Consider the following 23721-nt stretch of genomic DNA (forward strand, 5'->3'; position numbering starts at 1 on the left):
CCCCTCATATCTATCTCATTTCTTTCCTATCTATCTGTCCGCCTCTTTCAGATCTATTTATCTTTCTCATATCTGTCTATCTATCCATCTCATATCTATCCATTTATCTATCTATCTCTACTATCTATCTATCTATCTATCTATCCTAGCTATCTCATATCTATCTTTCTATCTATCTATGCATATCATATCCATCCATATATATCTTCTTATGTATCTATCTATTTCATATCTATTTATCTATGTCTCATTTCTTTCATATCTATCTGTCTGCCTCATATCTTTCCATCTATCTCAAATCTATCCATCTCATATCTATCCATCCATCTATCTATCTCATCTATCTCATATCCATCTGTCTCAAATCTATTTTATCTTATATCTATCTATCCATCTCATATCTATATATCTATCTATATATCCATCTCATATCTATCTACCTATCTATCTATCTCTGCATCTTATATCTATCTATCTCGTATCTATTTATTGTATCTATATCTATCCATCTATCGAATGTCTATCTCTTATATCTATCTCTCATATTAAGCTATCTCAATCTATCTTTCTATCAATCTCATATCTCTCTATACATCTCTCCCATGTATAGCCCTCATATCTATCTATTTATCTATCTTACTATCTATCTATCCATCTCTCATATCTATCTATCTAATTTCTTTCCTATCTATCTGTTAGCCTCATTTAGATCTATCTATTTATCTTTCTCATATCTGTCTATCTATCCATCTCTCTAGTCTCATCTCTGTCTATCTATCCATCTCTCTAGTCTCAATAGTCTCATATTTATCTATCTCATATCTATATCTATCTATCTATATCATAATAATCTATCTCTCTATCTATTTCATATCTATTCATCTATCTTTTTATCTATCTCATTTCTTTCATATCTATCTGTCTGCCTGATATCTTTCAGATCTATCTATTTAGTTTTCTCATATCTGTCTAGCAATCTCAAATCTCAGATCTGAAAGAGGCGGATAGATAGGAAAGAAATTAGATAAATAGATAGATAGATATTAGAGATAGACATGGGAAACAGATGATAGATAGATAGATAGATAGATAGATAGATACAGACATGAGATAGATGTTTAGACAGATGGATATGAGATAGCTAAATATGAGAGATAGACATTCGATAGATGGATAGATAGATATGAGAGATAGACATTCGATAGATGGATAGATAGATATGAGAGATAGACATTCGATAGATGGATAGATAGATATGAGAGATAGACATTTGATAGATGGATAGATGGATATGAGAGATAGACATTCGATAGATGGATAGATAGATATGAGAGATAGACATTCGATAGATGGATAGATAGATATGAGAGATAGACATTCGATAGATGGATTGATAGATATGAGAGATAGACATTCGATAGATGGATAGATAGATATGAGAGATAGACATTCGATAGATGGATAGATAGATATGAGAGATAGACATTCGATAGATGGATAGATAGATATGAGAGATAGACATTCGATAGATGGATAGATAGATATGAGAGATAGACATTCGATAGATGGATATGAGAGATAGAGATTCGATAGATGGATAGATGGATATGAGAGATAGACATTCGATAGATGGATAGATAGATATGAGAGATAGACATTCGGTAGATGGATAGATAGATATGAGAGATAGCCATTCGATAGATGGCTAGATAGATAGATATGAGAGATAGACATTCGATAGATGGATAGATAGATAGATAGATATGAGAGATAGACATTCGATAGATGGATAGATAGATAGATATGAGAGATAGACATTCGATAGATGGATAGATAGATATGAGAGACAGACATTCGATAGATGGATAGATAGATATGAGAGATAGACTTTCGATAGATGGATAGATAGATAGATAGATAGATATGAGAGATAGACATTCGATAGATGGATAGATAGATATGAGAGATAGACATTCTATAGATGGATAGAATGATATGAGAGACAGACATTCGATAGATGGATAGATAGATATGAGAGATAGACTTTCGATAGATGGATAGATAGATAGATATGAGAGATAGACATTCGATAGATGGATAGATGGATATGAAAGACATTCGATAGATGGATAGATGGATATGAGAGATAGACATTCGATAGATGGATAGATGGATATGAGAGATAGACATTCGATAGATGGATATGAGAGATAGACATTCGATAGATGGATAGATAGATATGAGAGATAGACATTCGATAGATGGATAGATAGATATGAGAGATAGCCATTCGATAGATGGATAGATAGATATGAGAGATAGCCATTCGATAGATGGATAGATAGATAGATATGAGAGATAGACATTCGATAGATGGATAGATAGATATGAGAGATAGACATTTGATAGATGGATAGATAGATATGAGAGATAGCCATTCGATAGATGGATAGATAGATAGATAGATATGAGAGATAGCTATTCAATAGATGGATAGATAGATATGAGAGATAGCTATTCGATAGATGGATAGATAGATAGATAGATAGATATGAGAGATAGACATTCGATAGATGGATAGATGGATATGAGAGATAGACATTCGATAGATGGATAGATAGATATGAGAGATAGATATTCGATAGATGGATAGATAGATATGAGAGATAGCCATTCGATAGATAGATATGAGAGATAGCCATTCGATAGATGGATAGATAGATATGAGAGATAGCCATTCGATAGATGGATAGATAGATAGATATGAGAGATAGACATTCGATAGATGGATCGATAGATATGAGAGATAGACATTTGATAGATGGATAGATAGATATGAGAGATAGCCATTCGATAGATGGATAGATAGATATGAGAGATAGCTATTCGATAGATGGATAGATAGATAGATAGATAGATAGATAGATAGATAGATAGATAGATAGATATGAGAGATAGACATTCGATAGATGGATAGATAAATATGAGAGATAGACATTCGATAGATGGATAGATAGATAGATATGAGAGATAGACATTCGATAGATGGATAGATAGATAGATATGAGAGATAGACATTCGATAGATGGATAGATAGATAGATATGAGAGAAAGACATTCGATAGACGGATAGATAGATATGAGAGACAGACATTCGATAGATGGATAGATAGATATGAGAGATAGACATTCGGTAGTTGGATAGATAGATATGAGAGACAGACATTCGATAGATGGATAGATAGATATGAGAGATAGACATTTGATAGATGGATAGATAGATATGAGAGATAGACATTCGATAGATGGATAGATAGATAGATATGAGAGATAGACATTCGATAGATGGATAGATAGATAGATATGAGAGATAGACATTCGATAGATGGATAGATAGATAGATAGATAGATAGATAGATAGATATGAGAGAAAGACATTCGATAGATGGATAAATAGATATGAGAGACAGACATTCGATAGATGGATAGATAGATATGAGAGATAGACATTCGGTAGTTGGATAGATAGATATGAGAGATAGACATTCGATAGATGGATAGATAGATATGAGAGATAGACATTCGATAGATGGATAGATAGATATGAGAGATAGACATTCGATAGATGGATAGATAGATAGATATGAGAGACAGACATTCGATAGATGGATAGATAGATATGAGAGATAGACATTCGGTAGATGGATAGATAGATATGAGAGATAGACATTCGGTAGATGGATAGATAGATATGAGAGATCGACATTCGGTAGATGGATAGATAGATATGAGAGATCGACATTCGGTAGATGGATAGATAGATATGAGAGATCGACATTCGGTAGATGGATAAATAGATATGAGAGATAGCCATTCGATAGATGGATAGATAGATAGATATGAGAGATAGACATTCGATAGATGGATAGATAGATATGAGAGATAGACATTCGATAGGTGGATAGATAGATATGAGAGATAGACATTCGGTAGATGGATAGATAGATATGAGAGATAGACATTCGGTAGATGGATAGATAGATATGAGAGATAGACATTCGGTAGATGGATAGATAGATATGAGAGATAGACATTCGATAGATGGATAGATAGATAGATATGAGAGACAGACATTCGATAGATGGATAGATAGATATGAGAGATAGACTTTCGATAGATGGATAGATAGATATGAGAGATAGACATTCAATAGATGGATAGATAGATAGATTAGATAGATATGAGAGAGATAGACATTCGATAGATGGATAGATAGATAGAATAAAAAGGATAGATATGAGAGATAGATAGATATGAGAAGCAGAGATAGATAGTAATTAGATGGATATATATATAGATATATAGGTATGAGATGGATAGATAGATATGAGATAAAACAGATTTGAGACAAATAGATAGATAATTAGACATGACATAGATAAATATGAAATAGTTGAAATAGATGGATATGAGATAGATAGGAGATAGATAGATAGATAGATGTGAGAAATAATATGAGATAGATAGATAGATAGATAGATAGATAAATAGATGTGAGTTAGATAGATATTAGATAGATAGAAGATAGATAGATAGATAGATAGATATGAGATAGATAGATAGATAGATAGATAGATAGATAGGAGAGATAGGAGATAGGGGACAGATAGAAAGATAGATTGAGAAAGCTAGATGTGAGAGATAGATAGATAGATAGATATGAGATAGACAGATATGAGATAAATAGATATGAGATAAAATAGAGTGGAGATATGTTGACAGATAGCTATGGGATGGATAAATAATTAGACATGAGATATATAGATATGAAAGATAGATATGAGATAGATATGAAAGATATCTTATAGGAGATAGATAGATAGGAGACAGAAAGATATGAAAGATATGAGATAGATAGATAGATACATAGATAGATATGGGATAGATAGATAGATAGATAGATAAATAGCTATATAGATATGAGATAGATACATAGATTGCAGATGGATAGATAGTTAGGAGATAGATAATGAGGAAGATATAGGAGACATAGATCGATAGATAGAACACTGGATAGATATGAGATAGATAGATAGATAGATAGATAGATAGATAGATAATGAGGAAGATATAGGAGACTTAGATAGATAGATAGATTGATAGATATGAGAGATAGACATTAGATAGATAGATCTGAAATAGATAGATAGATAGTGATAGATAGATAGATAGATAGATAGATAGTGATAGATAGATATGAGATAGATAGATATGTATGAGATAGATAGATATGTATGAGATAGATAGATATGTATGAGATAGATAGATAGATAGTTCTATTATACTATTTCTGTCAGTTGGATTTTTTCCTTGTTTTGGCTTACAAATACTGATGTAAAACATTGTCCAGGACCCCGCCATATGTGCGCGGCCTTATTGTAATGTGGGACACAACTCACAGCTCCGCCCCTAAGCCCCCAGTGTGCCCCCCCTCCCGCTTAGAATTACCCATGATAACCAGTCACATGACCTGCACCTGACCAGGGTCTCAGCCACACAGCGTAATGTAGATAATCTAGAACAGGCACCGCCCTGAGGTGTGATAGGAGGTGGACCGCTCTTGCGTGCTACACCTAGAATAAATGTTAGCGCAGCATGGTTACATTCCAATAGAATTCAAGAAAACTGATCATGGGAACAATATTTTCCATTGATCCTTACAGGTGTATAAACTCCATACACCATAAGAAGGGTGCAAAAACCACTCCAACTGGGTGCCATACAGATATCGGCGTCATCTCCTCATTACCAGGACTACTCCTCCATCATCTGCATCCCACACAGCTTGGTCTACTACCAGTACTACAGCTCCATCATCCCCATCACACATGGCTCTTCTCAGCACTACGCCTTTATCATCTCCATCACACACAACTCATTTAGTTTCCAGTAGTACTACTTCATGACCTCCATCACACATGATGTCTCTCATTACAGGAATATTCCATCATCTCCATCATGCACAACTCCTCTCATTACCAGGACCACTACTTCATCATCTACGTCACACATGGCTCCTCTTAGTACTAGTACTACGACTTCATTATGTCCATCACACATCTCCTCTAATTATAGGACCACTACTCCATCATGTCCATCACACATGGCTCCTCTCGTTACCAGGACTACTCCTCCATCATCTCCATCACTCATTGCTCCTCTCATTACCAGGACTACTCCTCCATCATCTCCATCACGCATGGGTCTTCTCGTTATCAGGACTATTCCTCCATCATCTCCATCACACATGGCTCCTCTCGTTACCAGGACTACTCCTCTATCATCTCCATCACACTTGGCTCCTCTCATTACCAGTACTACTCCTCCATCATCTCCATCAAACATGGCTCCTCTCGTTACCAGGACTACTCCTCCATCATCTCCATCACTCATTGCTCCTCTCATTACCAGGACTACTCCTCCATCATCTCCATCACGCATGGGTCTTCTCGTTATCAGGACTATTCCTCCATCATCTCCATCACTCATGGCTCCTCTCGTTATCAGGACTACTCCTCCATCATCTCCATCACTCATGGCTCCTCTCATTACCAGGACTACTCCTCCATCATCTGCATGACTCATGGCTCCTCTCGTTACCAGGACTACTCCTCCATCACTCATGGCTCCTCTCATTACCAGGACTACTACTCCCCCATTATCTCCATCACACATGGCTCCTCTCGTTAGCAGGACTACTCTCCCATCATCTCCATCACTCATGGCTACTCTCAATACCAGAACTACTCCCCCATCATCTCTATCACACATGACTCCTCTCATTACCAGAACTACTCCCCCATCATCTCTATCACACATGGCTCCTCTCATTACCAGGACTACTACTCCTCCATCATCTCCATCACACATGGCTCCTCTCATTACCAGGACTACTCCTCCATCATCTCCATCACGCATGGGTCTTCTCGTTATCAGGACTATTCCTCCATCATCTCCATCACACATGGCTCCTCTCGTTACCAGGACTACTCCCCCATCATGTCCATCACTCATGGCTCCTCTCATTACCAGGACTACTCCTCCATCACTCATGGCTCCTCTTGTTACCAGGACTACTCCTCCATCATCTCCATCACTCATGGCTCCTCTCATTACCAGGACTACTCCTCCATCACTCATGGCTCCTCTTGTTACCAGGACTACTCCTCCATCATCTCCATCACTCATGGCTCCTCTCGTTACCAGGACTACTCCTCCATCACTCATGGCTCCTCTCATTACCAGGACTACTACTCCTCCATCATCTCCATCACACATGGCTCCTCTCGTTACCAGGACTACTCCTCCATCATCTCCATCACTCATGGCTCCTCTCGTTACCAGGACTACTCCTCTATCATCTCCATCACACATGGCTCCTCTCACTATCAGGACTACTCCCCCATCATGTCCATCACTCATGGCTCCTCTCATTACCAGGACTACTACTCCTCCATCATCTCCATCACACATGGCTCCTCTCGTTACCAGGACTACTACTCCTCCATCATCTCGTTACCTTTTCCCAGCTTCACCAGTGTCGGCACCCGGAATTTACTAACGATCACGTCCAGCGGTAACGCCACCGAGCTCCAGCTGAGCTCCGAGACGCCGGACGCCACTTTCTCCATAGCTTCCCAGGGACTCAGGCATAGCCCACCACCAAAGTGCAGAACCTCAGGGGTCCAGTCGTCCCACAACTACTACCACCCCCATCATCAGCTGCAGTAATCCAACCGGCAAAAAGCAAATCCACAGCAGGGATGGGAGAGTACGGCGGGGGGCATCAGCGCGTGCGGTGCCAGCCATGCTGCTGGTGCCCCCAGAGCATCACATTGAGAGCTGCAGCTCCACCTCCCCCCGAACCCCTCACTCCTCTCATCCGATGGGAATTGGTCCTTACAAAGATGCTACTCCGGACCCCTCCCCAGGATGTGAGGGAGGAGGATGACGCTCCAGCGCCCCCTGCAGGGCACAAGACCCACATTCATTCATAAAACACATCAGGAGCCTGTAAATCATCAAGTGCCAGAGTCAGCGATGTGCTGCTAATGTGTATCTAATCCTGTCCTGTGTGATACTGTCTGCTGGGCTGTGTATCTAATCCTATCCTGTGTGATACTGTCTGCTGGGCTGTGTATCTAATCCTATCCTGTGTGATACGGTCTGCTGAGCTGTGTATCTAATCCTATCCTGTGTGATACTGTCTGCTGAGCCGTGTATCTAATCCTATCCTGTGTGATACTGTCTGCTGAGCCGTGTATCTAATCCTATCCTGTGTGATACTGTCTGCTGAGCCGTGTATCTAATCCTATCCTGTGTGATGCTGTCTGCTGAGCCGTGTATCTAATCCTATCCTGTGTGATACTGTCTGCTGAGCTGTGTATCTAATCCTGTCCTGTGTGATACTGTCTGCTGGGCTGTGTATCTAATCCTATCCTGTGTGATGCTGTCTGCTGAGCCGTGTATCTAATCCTATCCTGTGTGATACTGTCTGCTGAGCTGTGTATCTAATCCTATCCTGTGTGATACACTCTGTAGCGGTGTATCTAATCCTATCCCGTGTGATACTGTCTGCTGAGCCGTGCATCTAATCCTATCCTGTGTGATACTGTCTGCTAATGTGTATCTAATCCTATCCTGTGTGATACTGTCTGCTAATGTGCATCTAATCCTATCCTGTGTGATACCATCTGCTGAGCCATGTATCTAATCCTATCCTGTGTGATACTGTCTGCTGAGCCGTGTATCTAATCCTATCCTGTGTGATACTGTCTGCTAATGTGTATCTAATCCCTTCCTGTGTGATACTGTCTGCTGAGCCGTGTATCTAATCCTATCATGTGTGATACTGTCTGCCGAGCTGTGTATCTAATCCTATCCTGTGTGATACTGTCTGCTGAATTTGTATCTAATCTTATCCTGTGTGATACCGTCTGCTGAGCTGTGTATCTAACCCTATCCTGTGTGATACTGTCTGCTGAGCTGTGTATCTAATCCTATCTTGTGTGATACTGTCTGCTGTATCTCATCCTATCCTGTGCGATACTGTCTGCTGAGCCGTGTATCTAATCCTATCCTGTGTGATACTGTTTGCTGAGCCGTGTATCTAATCCTATCCTGTGTGATACTGTCTGCTGAGCTGTGTATCTAATCCTATCATGTGTGATACTGTCTGCTGAGCCGTGTATCTTATCCTATCCTGTGTGATACTGTCTGCTGAGCCGTGTATCTAATCCTATCTTGTGTGATACTGTTTGCTGAGCTGTGTATCTAATCCTATCTTGTGTGATACTGTCTGCGGAGCCGTGTATCTAATCCTATCCTGTGTGATACTGTCTGCTGAGCCGTGTATCTAATCCTATCTTGTGTGATACTGTCTGCGGAGCCGTGTATCTCATCCTAACATGTGTGATACTGTCTGCTGAGCTGTGTATCTAATCCTATCCTGTGTGATACTGTCTGCTGAGCCGTGTATCTAATCCTATCCTGTGTGATACTGTTTGCTGAGCTGTGTATCTAATCCTATCCTGTGTGATACTGTCTGCTGAGCCGTGTATCTAATCCTATCCTGTGTGATACTGTCTGCTGAGCCGTGTTTCTAATCCTATCCTGTGTGATACTGTTTGCTGAGCTGTGTATCTAATCCTATCTTGTGTGATACTGTCTGCGGAGCCGTGTATCTAATCCCATCATGTGTGATACTGTCTGCTGAGCCGTGTATCTAATCCTATGCTGTGTGATACTGTCTGCTGAGCCGTGTATCTAATCCTATTCTGTGTGATACTGTCTGCTGAGCCGTGTATCTAATCCTATCCTGTGTGATACTGTCTGCTGAGCCGTGTATCTAATCCTATCCTGTGTGATACTGTCTGCTGAGCTGTGTATCCAATCCTATTCTGTGTGATACTGTCTGCTGAGCTGTGTATCTAACCCTATCCTGTGTGATACTGTCTGCTAATGTGTATCTAATCCTATCTTGTGCGATACTGTCTGCTGAGCCTTGTATCTAATCCTATCCTGTGTGATACATCCTTCTGAGCTGTGTATCTAATCCTATCCTGTGTGATACCGTCTGCTGAGCCATGTATCTAATCCTATCATGTGTGATACTGTCTGCTGAGCTGTGTATCTAATCCTATCCTGTGCGATACTGTCTGCTGAGCCGTGTATCTAATCCTATCCTGTGTGATACATCCTTCTGAGCTGTGTATCTAATCCTATCCTGTGTGATACTGTCTTCTGAGCTGTGTATCTAATCCTATCTTGTGTGATACTGTCTGCGGAGCCGTGTATCTAATCCTGTCCTGTATGATACTGTCTGCTGAGCCATGTATCTAATCCTATTCTGTGTGATACTGTCTTCTGAGCTGTGTATCTAATCCTATCTTGTGTGATACTGTTTGCTGAGCTGTGTATCTAATCCTATCTTGTGTGATACTGTCTGCGGAGCCGTGTATCTCATCCTAACATGTGTGATACTGTCTGCTGAGCCGTGTATCTAATCCTATCCTGCGTGATACTGTCTGCTGAGCTGTGTATCTAATCCTATCCTGTGTGATACTGTCTTCTGAGCTGTGTATCTAATCCTATCCTGTGTGATACTGTTTGCTGAGCTGTGTATCTAATCCTATCCTGTGTGATACTGTCTGCTAATGTGTATCTAATCCTATCCTGTGTGATACTGTCTGCTGAGCTGTGTATCTAATCCTATCCTGTGTATCTAATCCTATCCTGTGTGATACTGTCTGCTGAGCCGTGTATCTAATCCCATCATGTGTGATACTGTCTGCTGAGCCGTGTATCTAATCCTCTCCTGTGTAATACTGACGGCTGAGCTGTGTATCTAATCCTATCCTGTGTGATACTGTCTGCTGAGCCGTGTATCTAATCCCATCATGTGTGATACTGTCTGCTGAGCCGTGTATCTAATCCTATCCTGTGTGATACTGTCTGCTGAGCTGTGTAACTAATCCTATCCTGTGTGATACTGTCTGCTGAGCCGTGTATCTAATCCTATCCTGTGTGATGCTGTCTGCTGAGCTGTGTATCTAATCCTATCTTGTGTGATGCTGTCTGCTGAGCTGTGTATCTCATCCTATCCTGTGTGATACTGTCTGCTGAGCTGCTGTATCTAATCCCATCCTGTGTGATACTGTCTGCTGAGCCGTGTATCTAATCCTATCCTGTGTGATACTGTCTGCTGAGCCGTGTATCTAATCCTATCCTGTGTGATACTGTCTGCTGAGCTGTGTATCTCATCCTATCCTGTGTGATACTGTCTGCTGAGCTGTGTATCTAATCCTATCTTGTGTGATGCTGTCTGCTGAGCTGTGTATCTCATCCTATCCTGTGTGATACTGTCTGCTGAGCTGCTGTATCTAATCCCATCCTGTGTGATACTGTCTGCTGAGCCGTGTATCTAATCCTATCCTGTGTGATACTGTCTGCTGAGCTGTGTATCTAATCCTATCCTGTGTGATACTGTCTGCTGAGCCGTGTATCTAATCCTATCCTGTGTGATACTGTCTGCTGAGCTGTGTATCTAATCCCATCCTGTGTGATACTGTCTGCTGAGCTGTGTATCTAATCCTATCTTGTGTGATACTGTCTGCTGAGCCGTGTATCTAATCCTATCCTGTGTGATGCTATCAGATGAGCCATGTATCTACTCCTGTCATGTGTGATACTGTCTGCTGAGCCGTGTATCTAACCCTATCCTGTGTGATACTGTCTGCTGAGCCGTGTATCTAATCCTATCCTGTGTGATACTGTCTCCTGAGCTGTGTATCTAATCCTATCCTGTGTGATACTGTCTGCTGAGCCATGTATCTAATCCTATCCTGTGTGATACTGTCTGCTAAACCGTGTATCTAATCCTGTCATGTGTGATACTGTCTGCTGAGCCGTGTATCTAATCCCATCATGTGTGATTCTGTCTGCTGAGCCGTGTATCTAATCCTATCCTGTGTGATACTGTCTGCTGAGCTGTGTATCTAATCCTATCCTGTGTATCTAATCCTATCCTGTGTGATACTGTCTGCTGAGCTGTGTATCTAATCCTATCCTGTGCGATACTGTCTGCTGAGCCGTGTATCTAATCCTATCCTGTGTGATACATCCTTCTGAGCTGTGTATCTAATCCTATCCTGTGTGATACTGTCTTCTGAGCTGTGTATCTAATCCTATCTTGTGTGATACTGTCTGCGGAGCCGTGTATCTAATCCTGTCCTGTATGATACTGTCTGCTGAGCCATGTATCTAATCCTATCCTGTGTGATACTGTCTTCTGAGCTGTGTATCTAATCCTATCTTGTGTGATACTGTTTGCTGAGCTGTGTATCTAATCCTATCTTGTGTGATACTGTCTGCGGAGCCGTGTATCTCATCCAAACATGTGTGATACTGTCTGCTGAGCCGTGTATCTAATCCTATCCTGCGTGATACTGTCTGCTGAGCTGTGTATCTAATCCTATCCTGTGTGATACTGTCTTCTGAGCTGTGTATCTAATCCTATCCTGTGTGATACTGTTTGCTGAGCTGTGTATCTAATCCTATCCTGTGTGATACTGTCTGCTAATGTGTATCTAATCCTATCCTGTGTGATACTGTCTGCTGAGCTGTGTATCTAATCCTATCCTGTGTATCTAATCCTATCCTGTGTGATACTGTCTGCTGAGCCGTGTATCTAATCCCATCATGTGTGATACTGTCTGCTGAGCCGTGTATCTAATCCTCTCCTGTGTAATACTGACGGCTGAGCTGTGTATCTAATCCTATCCTGTGTGATACTGTCTGCTGAGCCGTGTATCTAATCCCATCATGTGTGATACTGTCTGCTGAGCTGTGTATCTAATCCTATCCTGTGTGATACTGTCTGCTGAGCTGTGTAACTAATCCTATCCTGTGTGATACTGTCTGCTGAGCCGTGTATCTAATCCTATCCTGTGTGATGCTGTCTGCTGAGCCGTGTATCTCATCCTATCCTGTGTGATACTGTCTGCTGAGCTGCTGTATCTAATCCCATCCTGTGTGATACTGTCTGCTGAGCCGTGTATCTAATCCTATCCTGTGTGATACTGTCTGCTGAGCTGTGTATCTAATCCTATCCTGTGTGATACTGTCTGCTGAGCCGTGTATCTAATCCTATCCTGTGTGATACTGTCTGCTGAGCTGTGTATCTAATCCTATCTTGTGTGATGCTGTCTGCTGAGCTGTGTATCTCATCCTATCCTGTGTGATACTGTCTGCTGAGCTGCTGTATCTAATCCCATCCTGTGTGATACTGTCTGCTGAGCCGTGTATCTAATCCTATCCTGTGTGATACTGTCTGCTGAGCTGTGTATCTAATCCTATCCTGTGTGATACTGTCTGCTGAGCCGTGTATCTAATCCTATCCTGTGTGATACTGTCTGCTGAGCTGTGTATCTAATCCCATCCTGTGTGATACTGTCTGCTGAGCTGTGTATCTAATCCTATCTTGTGTGATACTGTCTGCTGAGCCGTGTATCTAATCCTATCCTGTGTGATGCTATCAGATGAGCCATGTATCTACTCCTGTCATGTGTGATACTGTCTGCTGAGCCGTGTATCTAACCCTATCCTGTGTGATACTGTCTGCTGAGCCGTGTATCTAATCCTATCCTGTGTGATACTGTCTCCTGAGCTGTGTATCTAATCCTATCCTGTGTGATACTGTCTGCTGAGCCATGTATCTAATCCTATCCTGTGTGATACTGTCTGCTGAGCCGTGTATCTAATCCCATCATGTGTGATTCTGTCTGCTGAGCCGTGTATCTAATCCTATCCTGTGTGATACTGTCTGCTGAGCTGTGTATCTAATCCTATCCTGTGTATCTAATCCTATCCTGTGTGATACTGTCTGCTGAGCTGTGTATCTAATCCTATCCTGTGTATCTAATCCTATCCTGTGTGATACTGTCTTCTGAGCTGTGTATCTAATCCTATCTTGTGTGATACGGTTTGCTGAGCTGTGTATCTAATCCTATCTTGTGTGATACTGTCTGCTGAGCCATGTATCTAATCCTAACGTGTGATACTGTCTGCTGAGCTGTGTATCTAATCCCATCCTGTGTGATACTGTCTGCTGAGCCGTGTATCTAATCCTATCCTGTGTGATACTGTCTGCTGAGCTGTGTATCTAATCCTATCTTCTGTGAAACTGTCTGCTGAATGTGTATCTAATCCTATCCTGCGTGGTACGGTCTTCTGAGCTGTGTATCTAATCCTATCTTGTGTGATACTGTCTGCGGAGCCGTGTATCTCATCCTATTCTGTGTGATACTGTCTGCTAATGTGTATCTAATCCTATCCTGCGTGATACTGTCTGCTGAGCTGTGTATCTAATCCTATCCTGTGTGATACTGTCTTCTGAGCTGTGTATCTAATCCTATCCTGTGTGATACTGTTTGCTGAGCTGTGTATCTAATCCTATCCTGTGTGATACTGTCTGCTAATGTGTATCTAATCCTATCCTGTGTGATACTGTCTGCTGAGCTGTGTATCTAATCCTATCCTGTGTATCTAATCCTATCCTGTGTGATACTGTCTGCTGAGCTGTGTATCTAATCCTATCTTGTGTGATACTGTCTGCGGAGCCGTGTATCTAATCCTATCCTGTGTGATACTGTCTGCTGAGCTGTGTATCTAATCCCATCATGTGTGATACTGTCTGCTGAGCCGTGTATCTAATCCTCTCCTGTGTAATACTGACGGCTGAGCTGTGTATCTAATCCTATCCTGTGTGATACTGTCTGCTGAGCTGTGTATCTAATCCCATCATGTGTGATACTGTCTGCTGAGCTGTGTATCTAATCCTATCCTGTGTGATACTGTCTGCTGAGCCGTGTATCTAATCCTATCCTGTGTGATGCTGTCTGCTGAGCTGTGTATCTCATCCTATCCTGTGTGATACTGTCTGCTGAGCTGCTGTATCTAATCCCATCCTGTGTGATACTGTCTGCTGAGCCGTGTATCTAATCCTATCCTGTGTGATACTGTCTGCTGAGCTGTGTATCTAATCCTATCCTGTGTGATACTGTCTGCTGAGCCGTGTATCTAATCCTATCCTGTGTGATACTGTCTGCTGAGCTGTGTATCTAATCCTATCTTGTGTGATACTGTCTGCTGAGCCGTGTATCTAATCCTATCCTGTGTGATGCTATCAGATGAGCCATGTATCTACTCCTGTCATGTGTGATACTGTCTCCTGAGCTGTGTATCTAATCCCATCATGTGTGATTCTGTCTGCTGAGCCGTGTATCTAATCCTATCCTGTGTGATACTGTCTGCTGAGCTGTGTATCTAATCGTATCCTGTGTATCTAATCCTATCCTGTGTGATACTGTCTGCTGAGCCGTGTATCTAATCCTATCCTGTATGATACTGTCTTCTGAGCTGTGTATCTAATCCTATCTTGTGTGATACGGTTTGCTGAGCTGTGTATCTAATCCTATCTTGTGTGATACTGTCTGCGGAGCCGTGTATCTCATCCTATTCTGTGTGATACTGTCTGCTAATGTGTATCTAATCCTATCCTGTGTGATACTGTCTGCTGAGCCGTGTATCTAATCCTATCCTGTGTGATACTGTCTTCTGAGCTGTGTATCTAATCCTATCTTGTGTGATACTGTTTGCTGAGCTGTGTATCTAATCCTATCCTGTGTGATACTGTTTGCTGAGCCGTGTATCTAATCCTATCCTGTGCGATACTGTCTGCTGAGCTGTGTATCTAATCCTATCCTGTGTGATACTGTCTGCTGAGCTGTGTATCTAATCCTGTCCTGTGTGATACTGTCTGCTGAGCTGTGTATCTAATCCTATCCTGTGTGATACTGTCTGCTGAGCTGTGTATCTAATCCTATCCTGTGTGATACTGTCTGCTGAGCTGTGTATCTAATCCTATCCTGTGTGATACTGTCTGCTGAGCCGTGTATCTAATCCTATCCTGTGTGATACTGTTTGCTAAACCGTGTATCTAATCCTATCCTGTGTGATACTGTCTGCTGAGCTGTGTATCTAATCCTATCATGTGTGATACTGTCTGCGGAGCCGTGTATCTAATCCTATCCTGTGTGATACTGTCTGCTGAGCCGTGTATCTAATCCTATCCTGTGTGATACTGTCTGCGGAGCCGTGTATCTAATCCTATCTTGTGTGATACTGTCTGCGGAGCCGTGTATCTAATCCTATCCTGTGTGATACTGTCTGCCGAGCCGTGTATCTAATCCTATCTTGTGTGATACTGTCTGCGGAGCCGTGTATCTCATCCTAACATGTGTGATACTGTCTGCTGAGCTGTGTATCTAATACTATCCTGTGTGATACTGTCTGCGGAGCCGTGTATCTCATCCTAACATGTGTGATACTGTCTGCTGAGCTGTGTATCTAATCCTATCCTGTGTGATACTGTCTTCTGAGCTGTGCGTCTAATCCTATCCTGTGTGATACTGTTTGCTGAGTTGTGTATCTAATCCCATCATGTGTGATACTGTCTGCTGAGCCGTGTATCTAATCCTATCCTGTGTGATACTGTCTGCTGAGCCGTGTATCTAATCCTATTCTGTGTGATACTGTCTGCTGAGCCGTGTATCTAATCCTATCCTGTGTGATACTGTCTGCTGAGCCGTGTATCTAATCCTATCCTGTGTGATACTGTCTGCTGAGCTGTGTATCCAATCCTATTCTGTGTGATACTGTCTGCTGAGCTGTGTATCTAATCCTATCCTGTGTGATACTGTCTGCTGAGCTGTGTATCTAATCCTATCTTGTGCGATACTGTCTGCTGAGCCTTGTATCTAATCCTATCCTGTATGATACTGTCTGCTGAACCTTGTTTCTAATCCTATCCTGTGTGATACATCCTTCTGAGCTGTGTATCTAATCCTATCCTGTGTGATACATCCTTCTGAGCTGTGTATCTAATCCTATCCTGTGTGATACTGTCTTCTGAGCTGTGTATCTAATCCTATCTTGTGTGATACTGTCTGCGGAGCCGTGTATCTAATCCTGTCCTGTATGATACTGTCTGCTGAGCCATGTATCTAATCCTATCCTGTGTGATACTGTCTTCTGAGCTGTGTATCTAATCCTATCCTGTGTGATACTGTCTGCCGAGCTCTGTATCTAATCCTATCCTGTGTGATGCTGTCTTCTGAGCTGTGTATCTAATACTATTTTGTGTGATACTGTTTGCTGAGCTGTGTATCTAATCCTGTCATGTGTGATGCTATCAGATGAGCCATGTATCTAATCCTAACATGTGTGATACTGTCTGCTGATCCGTGTATCTAATCCTATCCTGTGTATCTAATCCCATCCTGTGTGATACTGTCTGCTGATGTGTATCTAATCCTGTCATGTGTGATATTATCTCAAGTACCCCCCCAGCACTACACCCTCCATCATGCTGCTGTGTTACTTGCTGATGGTAATAATGAATCATGAAACAGAATTGCTGATGCAATAGGCTGCAATTAAGGGGTTAAACCACTCACGACCTGCGAGCTTCCAGTGATGGGATGGTGGGGGTATTGATCCTGCAGAAGGTTTGGGTGGGGGGCATACAAGTAAGATAAGTGGATGGGTAACTGCTAATTCCTTAAGAGCTCAGGCTGCAGTGTGTGATGTCTATCCACTTACAGGCACACTGGATGTATGAAAGATGTATTAGTATGTCCACTCTGGGCATCATATGTGATGTCTGACTGTGTACACACATGTATATAGGGGTGGTGAACATGCATACCAGGACAGACGGAGCCACTGGGCAGTAGGGCAACACCTTGGGGTAGGGCAGCCCCCATATAGATGATTGAGCCCATCAGTGCAGAACTTGTCCCTCCATGGAGCCAGGTAAAGAAGTGACTGACATCATTAGCCTCGCCCAATACACAAGACAGAAGGCTACCTGCATGGAGCTCCTTTGATGGTATATAGCATAGGGGCTTACACAGGATATGCCCTCAACCTCTTATGTGGCTTCTTTACATCCTTAACCACTTCCTTCTCAAAACTGGCACCGCCATGGGGGCCTCTGCCACCCCCAGGGCACATTCCTGCCTGTAGTAGTAAATCAGTCATCATAGGGTCTGCTTCACCCCTAATGAGCCACGTTCACCCCTTCTATACTGCAGCACTGCTGTAGGCGCGCCCGTCACCCCCATGATCAGCTGCTCATCGCACCTATAGGATGCATATAGTACGTTTAGGCTGTGCTCAGTCCTAGGCAGAAGGAAACAACAGCGCCCTGCTGGGGTCAAACACGGCTAAACATGTGCTTGGGGTGAAGCTGAAGCTGCGGCTGGTTTACCTAAGAGTCTTCTTCCATTAAAAAGAAAACAAAAAAAAGCAGAAAGACAAAAGGAAGAAGAAGAGAAGATGAGAAAAGAAGGAGGAGGAGGAGGAAAAGAAGATGAGAAAAGAAGGAGGAGGAGGAGGAGGATGAGGAAAAGAAGATGAGAAAAGAAGGAGGAGGAGGAGGAGGAGGAGGAAAAGAAGATGAGAAAAGAAGGAGGAGGAGGAGGAGGAGGAGGAGGAGGAGGAGGAGGAGGAGGAGGAAAAGAAGATGAGAAAAGAAGGAGGAGGAGGAGGAAAAGAAGATGAGAAAAGAAGGAGGAGGAGAAGAAGAAGAGAAAGAAGGGGAAAGGGGTAAAAAGAAAAGGACGAAAGGGTTAAATTACCCCGATAAGTACAGAGGCTTCACCCCATAGTCATCGCTCATACATACACCTATCCAGTTCATACACCGGAGGTCCGACCTATGGGAGTAAGGCAGGACTCTGCCTCCCTCTAGTGGTGACTGGAGTCATGACAGGGAGGTAATCCAACTGAGTTTTATCTATTCCTAAACTCTCTCTAAGTGGATTCAGGTATTAATGATTTGGGTGTAATGTCAGAGCGGGCGGCGGGTGTACAATTATATATTAGGATGCATTATATATCCCAAGCTTCAGGATGTCTAGAAGCTTCTATGGCAATGAGTGGGACTGAGGCTGGATGCATGAACATGACATACAATAACACGGTACAAACAGTATGATACTAGTGACACCATGTGAGATCTGAGCACCGATGGTCCAACAGGGAGCCACCTACCCTGGTAACACAATAAGGGGGGTGCAGTATCCCCGACATCCTGGTCAAGAAAAGGAGTTTATGGTAAGTAACACATCCCATTCTCTTGTCAGGAATATCAGGGATACAGGATACAGTGGGCCGCATACAAGGAGCCCCCCTGGGTGGATAATATAGGAATATCAGGGATACAGGATACAGCGGGCCGCATACAAGGAGCCCCCCTGGGTGGATAATATAGGAATATCAGGGATACAGGATACAGAGGGCCGCACACAAGGAGTATTATAGGAATATCGGGGATACAGGATACAGTGGGCCGCACATGGGGAGTCCCCCTGGGTGGGTATTATAGGAATATCGGGGATACGGGATACAGTGGGCCGCACACGAGGAGTCCCCCTGGGTGGTTATTATAGAAATATCGGGGATACAGGATACAGTGGGCCGCACACAAGGAGTCCCCCTGGGTGGGTATTATAGGAGTATCAGGGATACAGGATACAGTGGGCCGCACACAGGGAGTCCCCCTGGGTGGGTATTATAGGAATATCGGGGATACAGGATACAGCGGGCCGCACACAAGGAGTCCCCCTGGATGGGTATTATAGGAATATCTGGGATCCGGGATACAGTGGGCCGCACACGAGGAGTCCCCTTGGGAGGGTAATATAGGAATATCGGGGATACAGAATACAGTGGGACGCACACAGGGAGTCCCCCTGAATGGGTATTAGAGGAATATCTAGGATCCGGGATACAGCGGGCCGCACACGAGGAGTCCCCTTGGGAGGGTATTATAGAAATATCGGGGATACAGGATACAGTGGGCCGCACACGAGGAGTCCCCCTGGGTGGGTATTATAGGAATATCGGGGATACAGGATACAGTGGGCCGCACACGAGGAGTCCCCCTTGGGAGGGTATTATAGGAATATCGGGGATACAGTGGGCCGCACACGAGGAGTCCCCCTGGGTGGGTATTATAGGAATATCGGGGATACAGGGGGCCGCACACGAGGAGTCCCCCTGGGTGGGTAATATAGGAATATCGGGGATACAGGATACAGTGGGCCGCACACGAGGAGTCCCCCTGGGTGGGTATTATAGGAATATCGGGGATACAGGATACAGTGGGCCGCACACGAGAAGTTCCCCTGGGTGGGTAATATAGGAATATCGGGGATACGGGATACAGTGAGCCGCACACGAGGAGTCCCCCTGGGAGGGTATTATAGGAATATCGGGGATACAGGATACAGTAGGCCGCACACGAGGAGTCCCCCTGGGTGGGTATTATAGGAATATCGGGGATACGGGATACAGTGGGCCGCACACAAGGAGTCCCCCTGGTGGGGTATTATAGGAATATCAGGGATACAGGATACAGTGGGCCGCACACGAGGAGTCCCCCTGGGTGGGTATTATAGGAATATCGGGGATACAGTGGGATGCACGCAAGGAGTCCCCCTGGGTGGGTATTATAGGAATATCGGGGATACAGTAGGCCGCACACAAGGTGTCCCCCTGGGTGGGTAATATAGGAATATCGGGGATACAGGATACAGTGGGCCGCACACGAGGAGTCCCCCTGGGTGGGTATTATAGGAATATCGGGGATACAGTGGGCCGCACACAAGGAGTCTCCCTGGATGGGTATTATAGGAATATCGGGGATACAGGATACAGTGGGACGCACACAGGGAGTCCCCCTGAATGGGTATTAGAGGAATATCTGGGATCCGGGATACAGCGGGCCGCACACGAGGAGTCCCCTTGGGAGGGTATTATAGGAATATCAGGGATACAGGATACAGTGGGCCGCACACGAGGAGTCCCCCTGGGTGGGTATTATAGGAATATCGGGGATACAGGATACAGTGGGCCGCACACGAGGAGTCCTCCTGGGAGGGTATTATAGGAATATCGGGGATACAGTATACTGTGGCCCGTATACGAGGAGTCGCCCTGGGTGGGTATTATAGGAATATCGAGGATACGGGATACAGTGGGCCGCACACGAGGAGACCCCCTGGGTGGGTATAATAGGAATATCGGGGATACAGGATACAGTGGGCCGCACACGAGGAGTCCCACTGGGGGGGTATTATAGGAATATCGGGGATACAGGATACAGTAGGCCGCACACAAGGAGTCCCCCTGGGTGGGTAATATAGGAATATCGGGGATACGGGATACAGTGAGCCGCACACGAGGAGTCCCCCTGGGAGGGTATTATAAGAATATCGGGGATACAGGATACAGTGGGCCGCACGCGAGGAGTCCCCTTCCGTGGGTAATATAGGAATAGCGGGGATACAGGATACAGTGGGATGCACACGAGGAGTCCCCCTGGGGGGGTATAATAGGAATATCGAAGATACAGGATACAGTGGGCCGCACACGAGGAGACCCCCTGGGTGGGTATAATAGGAATATCGGGGATACAGGATACAGTGGGATGCACACGAGGAGACCCCCTGGGTGGGTATAATAGGAATATCGGGGATACAGGATACAGTGGGCCGCACACGAGGAGTCCCACTGGGGGGGGGGGTATTATAGGAATATCGGGGATACAGGATACAGTAGGCCGCACACAAGGAGTCCCCCTGGGTGGGTAATATAGGAATATCGGGGATACAGGATACAGTAGGACGCACATGAAGAGTCCCCTTGGGTGGGTATTATAGGAATATCGGGGATACAGGATACAGTGGGCCGCACGCGAGGAGTCCCCTTCCGTGGGTAATATAGGAATAGCGGGGATACAGGATACAGTGGGCCGCACACGAGGAGTCCCCCTGGGGGGGTATAATAGGAATATCGGGGATACAGTGGGCCGTACACGAAGAGTCTCACTGGCTGGGTATAATAGGAATATCGGGGATACAGGATACAGTGGGCCGCACACAAGGAGTCCCCCCTGGGTGGGTATAATAGGAATATCGGGGATACGGGATACAGCGGGAAGCGTACAAGGAGTCCCCCTCGGAGGGTAATATAGGAATATCGGGGATACAGGATACAGTGGGACGCATACAAGGAGTCCCCCTGGGAGGGTAATATAGGAATATCGGGGATACAGGATACAGTAGGACGCACATGAAGAGTCCCCTTGGGTGGGTAATATAGGAATAGCGGGAATACAGGATACAGTGGGCCGCACACGAGGAGTCCCCCTGGGGGGGTAATATAGGAATATCGGGGATACAGGATACAGTGGGCCGCACACGAGGAGTCCCCCTGGGGGGGTATTATAGGAATATTGGGGATGCAGGATACCTTGGGACGCATACAAGGAGTCCCCCCCTGGGTAGGTATTATAGGTTGTGCATCTTCCGTAAAACGGGGCGCGGAGCAGGCTGCACGGTAGTGGAGGGTCAGCGCGCCTGGATGGCAGTGCCAATCACCTTCAGGAGTGGGGAACAAGTGAGCTACGAGGCTGCTGCTTTCCCACTGCCCTGGGGGAAGGGTAGGAAGGCATAAACCCACAACCCCTGTTTATCTTGGCAAAATGAAACACCTCTTCTCGCAGACATGCCATGTTGGACCTCCATAAAGCTGAAACTGTCCTTCCCCATCAGGCAGGAAGGGGTACAGCGGACACAAGGAGCCAACGTTTGTTCAAGCTTTATGTGGCCTCCTAGGGGCAGCTACTACCCACTGTATGCCCGATATTCCTGACAAGAAACACACTATTTCTGTACAATGGTCACTAAAGGGCACTATTAGTGTGAGGGGCACTATTATAAGGGGTCACTGAAACACACCACCCCTGTGTCACTACAGGACACTATTACTGTGAGGAGAGGGGCTGTCAGGGGCACAATTACTATCACTGAATCACACTATTCCTGGGAGAGGATCACTAAAAGGCACTATTACTGAGCGGAGCACTGCTGTGAGGGGGTCACTTAGGGGTACTATTACTGAGAGGGGGGGATCACTAAATCACACTATTACTATCAGAGGATCACTAAAGGGCACTATTACTGTAAGGGGGTCACTGAGGGGCACTATTACTGTGAGGGGGTCACTGAGGGTCACTATTACTGTGAGGGGGTCACTGAGGGGCACTATTACTGTGAGGAGGTCACTCAGGGGCACTATTACTGTGAGGAGGTCACTCAGGGGCACTATTACTGTGAGGGGGTCACTGAGGGCACTATTACTGTGAGGTGGTCACTGAGGGGCACTATTACTGTGAGGAGGTCACTGAGGACACTATTACTGTGAGGTCGTCACTGAGGGGCACCATTACTGTGAGGAGGTCACTGGGGGACACCATTACTGTGAGGAGGTCACTGGGGGACACCATTACTGTGAGGGGGTCACTGAGGGGCACTATTACTGTGAGGGGGTCACTGAGGGGCACTATTACTGTGAGGGGGTCACTGAGGGGCACTATTACTGTGAGGGGGTCACTGAGGGGCACTATTACTGTGAGGGGGTCACTGAGGGGCACTATTACTGTGAGGGGGTCACTGAGGGGCACTATTACTGAGCGAAGCACTGCTGGGAGGGGGTCACTTAGGGGTACTATTACTGAGAGGGGGGATCACT

At 44.4% G+C, this 23721-nt stretch overlaps 1 protein-coding gene across 1 annotated transcript in view; it reads right to left on the minus strand.

The window, feature by feature from the left end:
• Window positions 1-7841, minus strand: part of GAREM2 (GRB2 associated regulator of MAPK1 subtype 2) — a 127659-nt gene extending 119818 nt beyond the window's left edge. The window contains exon 1 of the mRNA XM_066594415.1: window positions 7580-7841. Coding sequence (XP_066450512.1) covers window positions 7580-7691 — 112 coding nt within the window. The 5' untranslated portion in view covers window positions 7692-7841. The remainder of the gene's footprint in view (window positions 1-7579) is intronic.
• Window positions 7842-23721: the final 15880 nt, after the last annotated feature.

Source organism: Eleutherodactylus coqui, chromosome 1 (genome assembly GCF_035609145.1).
Source record: "Eleutherodactylus coqui strain aEleCoq1 chromosome 1, aEleCoq1.hap1, whole genome shotgun sequence".
Lineage (NCBI taxonomy): Eukaryota > Metazoa > Chordata > Amphibia > Anura > Eleutherodactylidae > Eleutherodactylus > Eleutherodactylus coqui.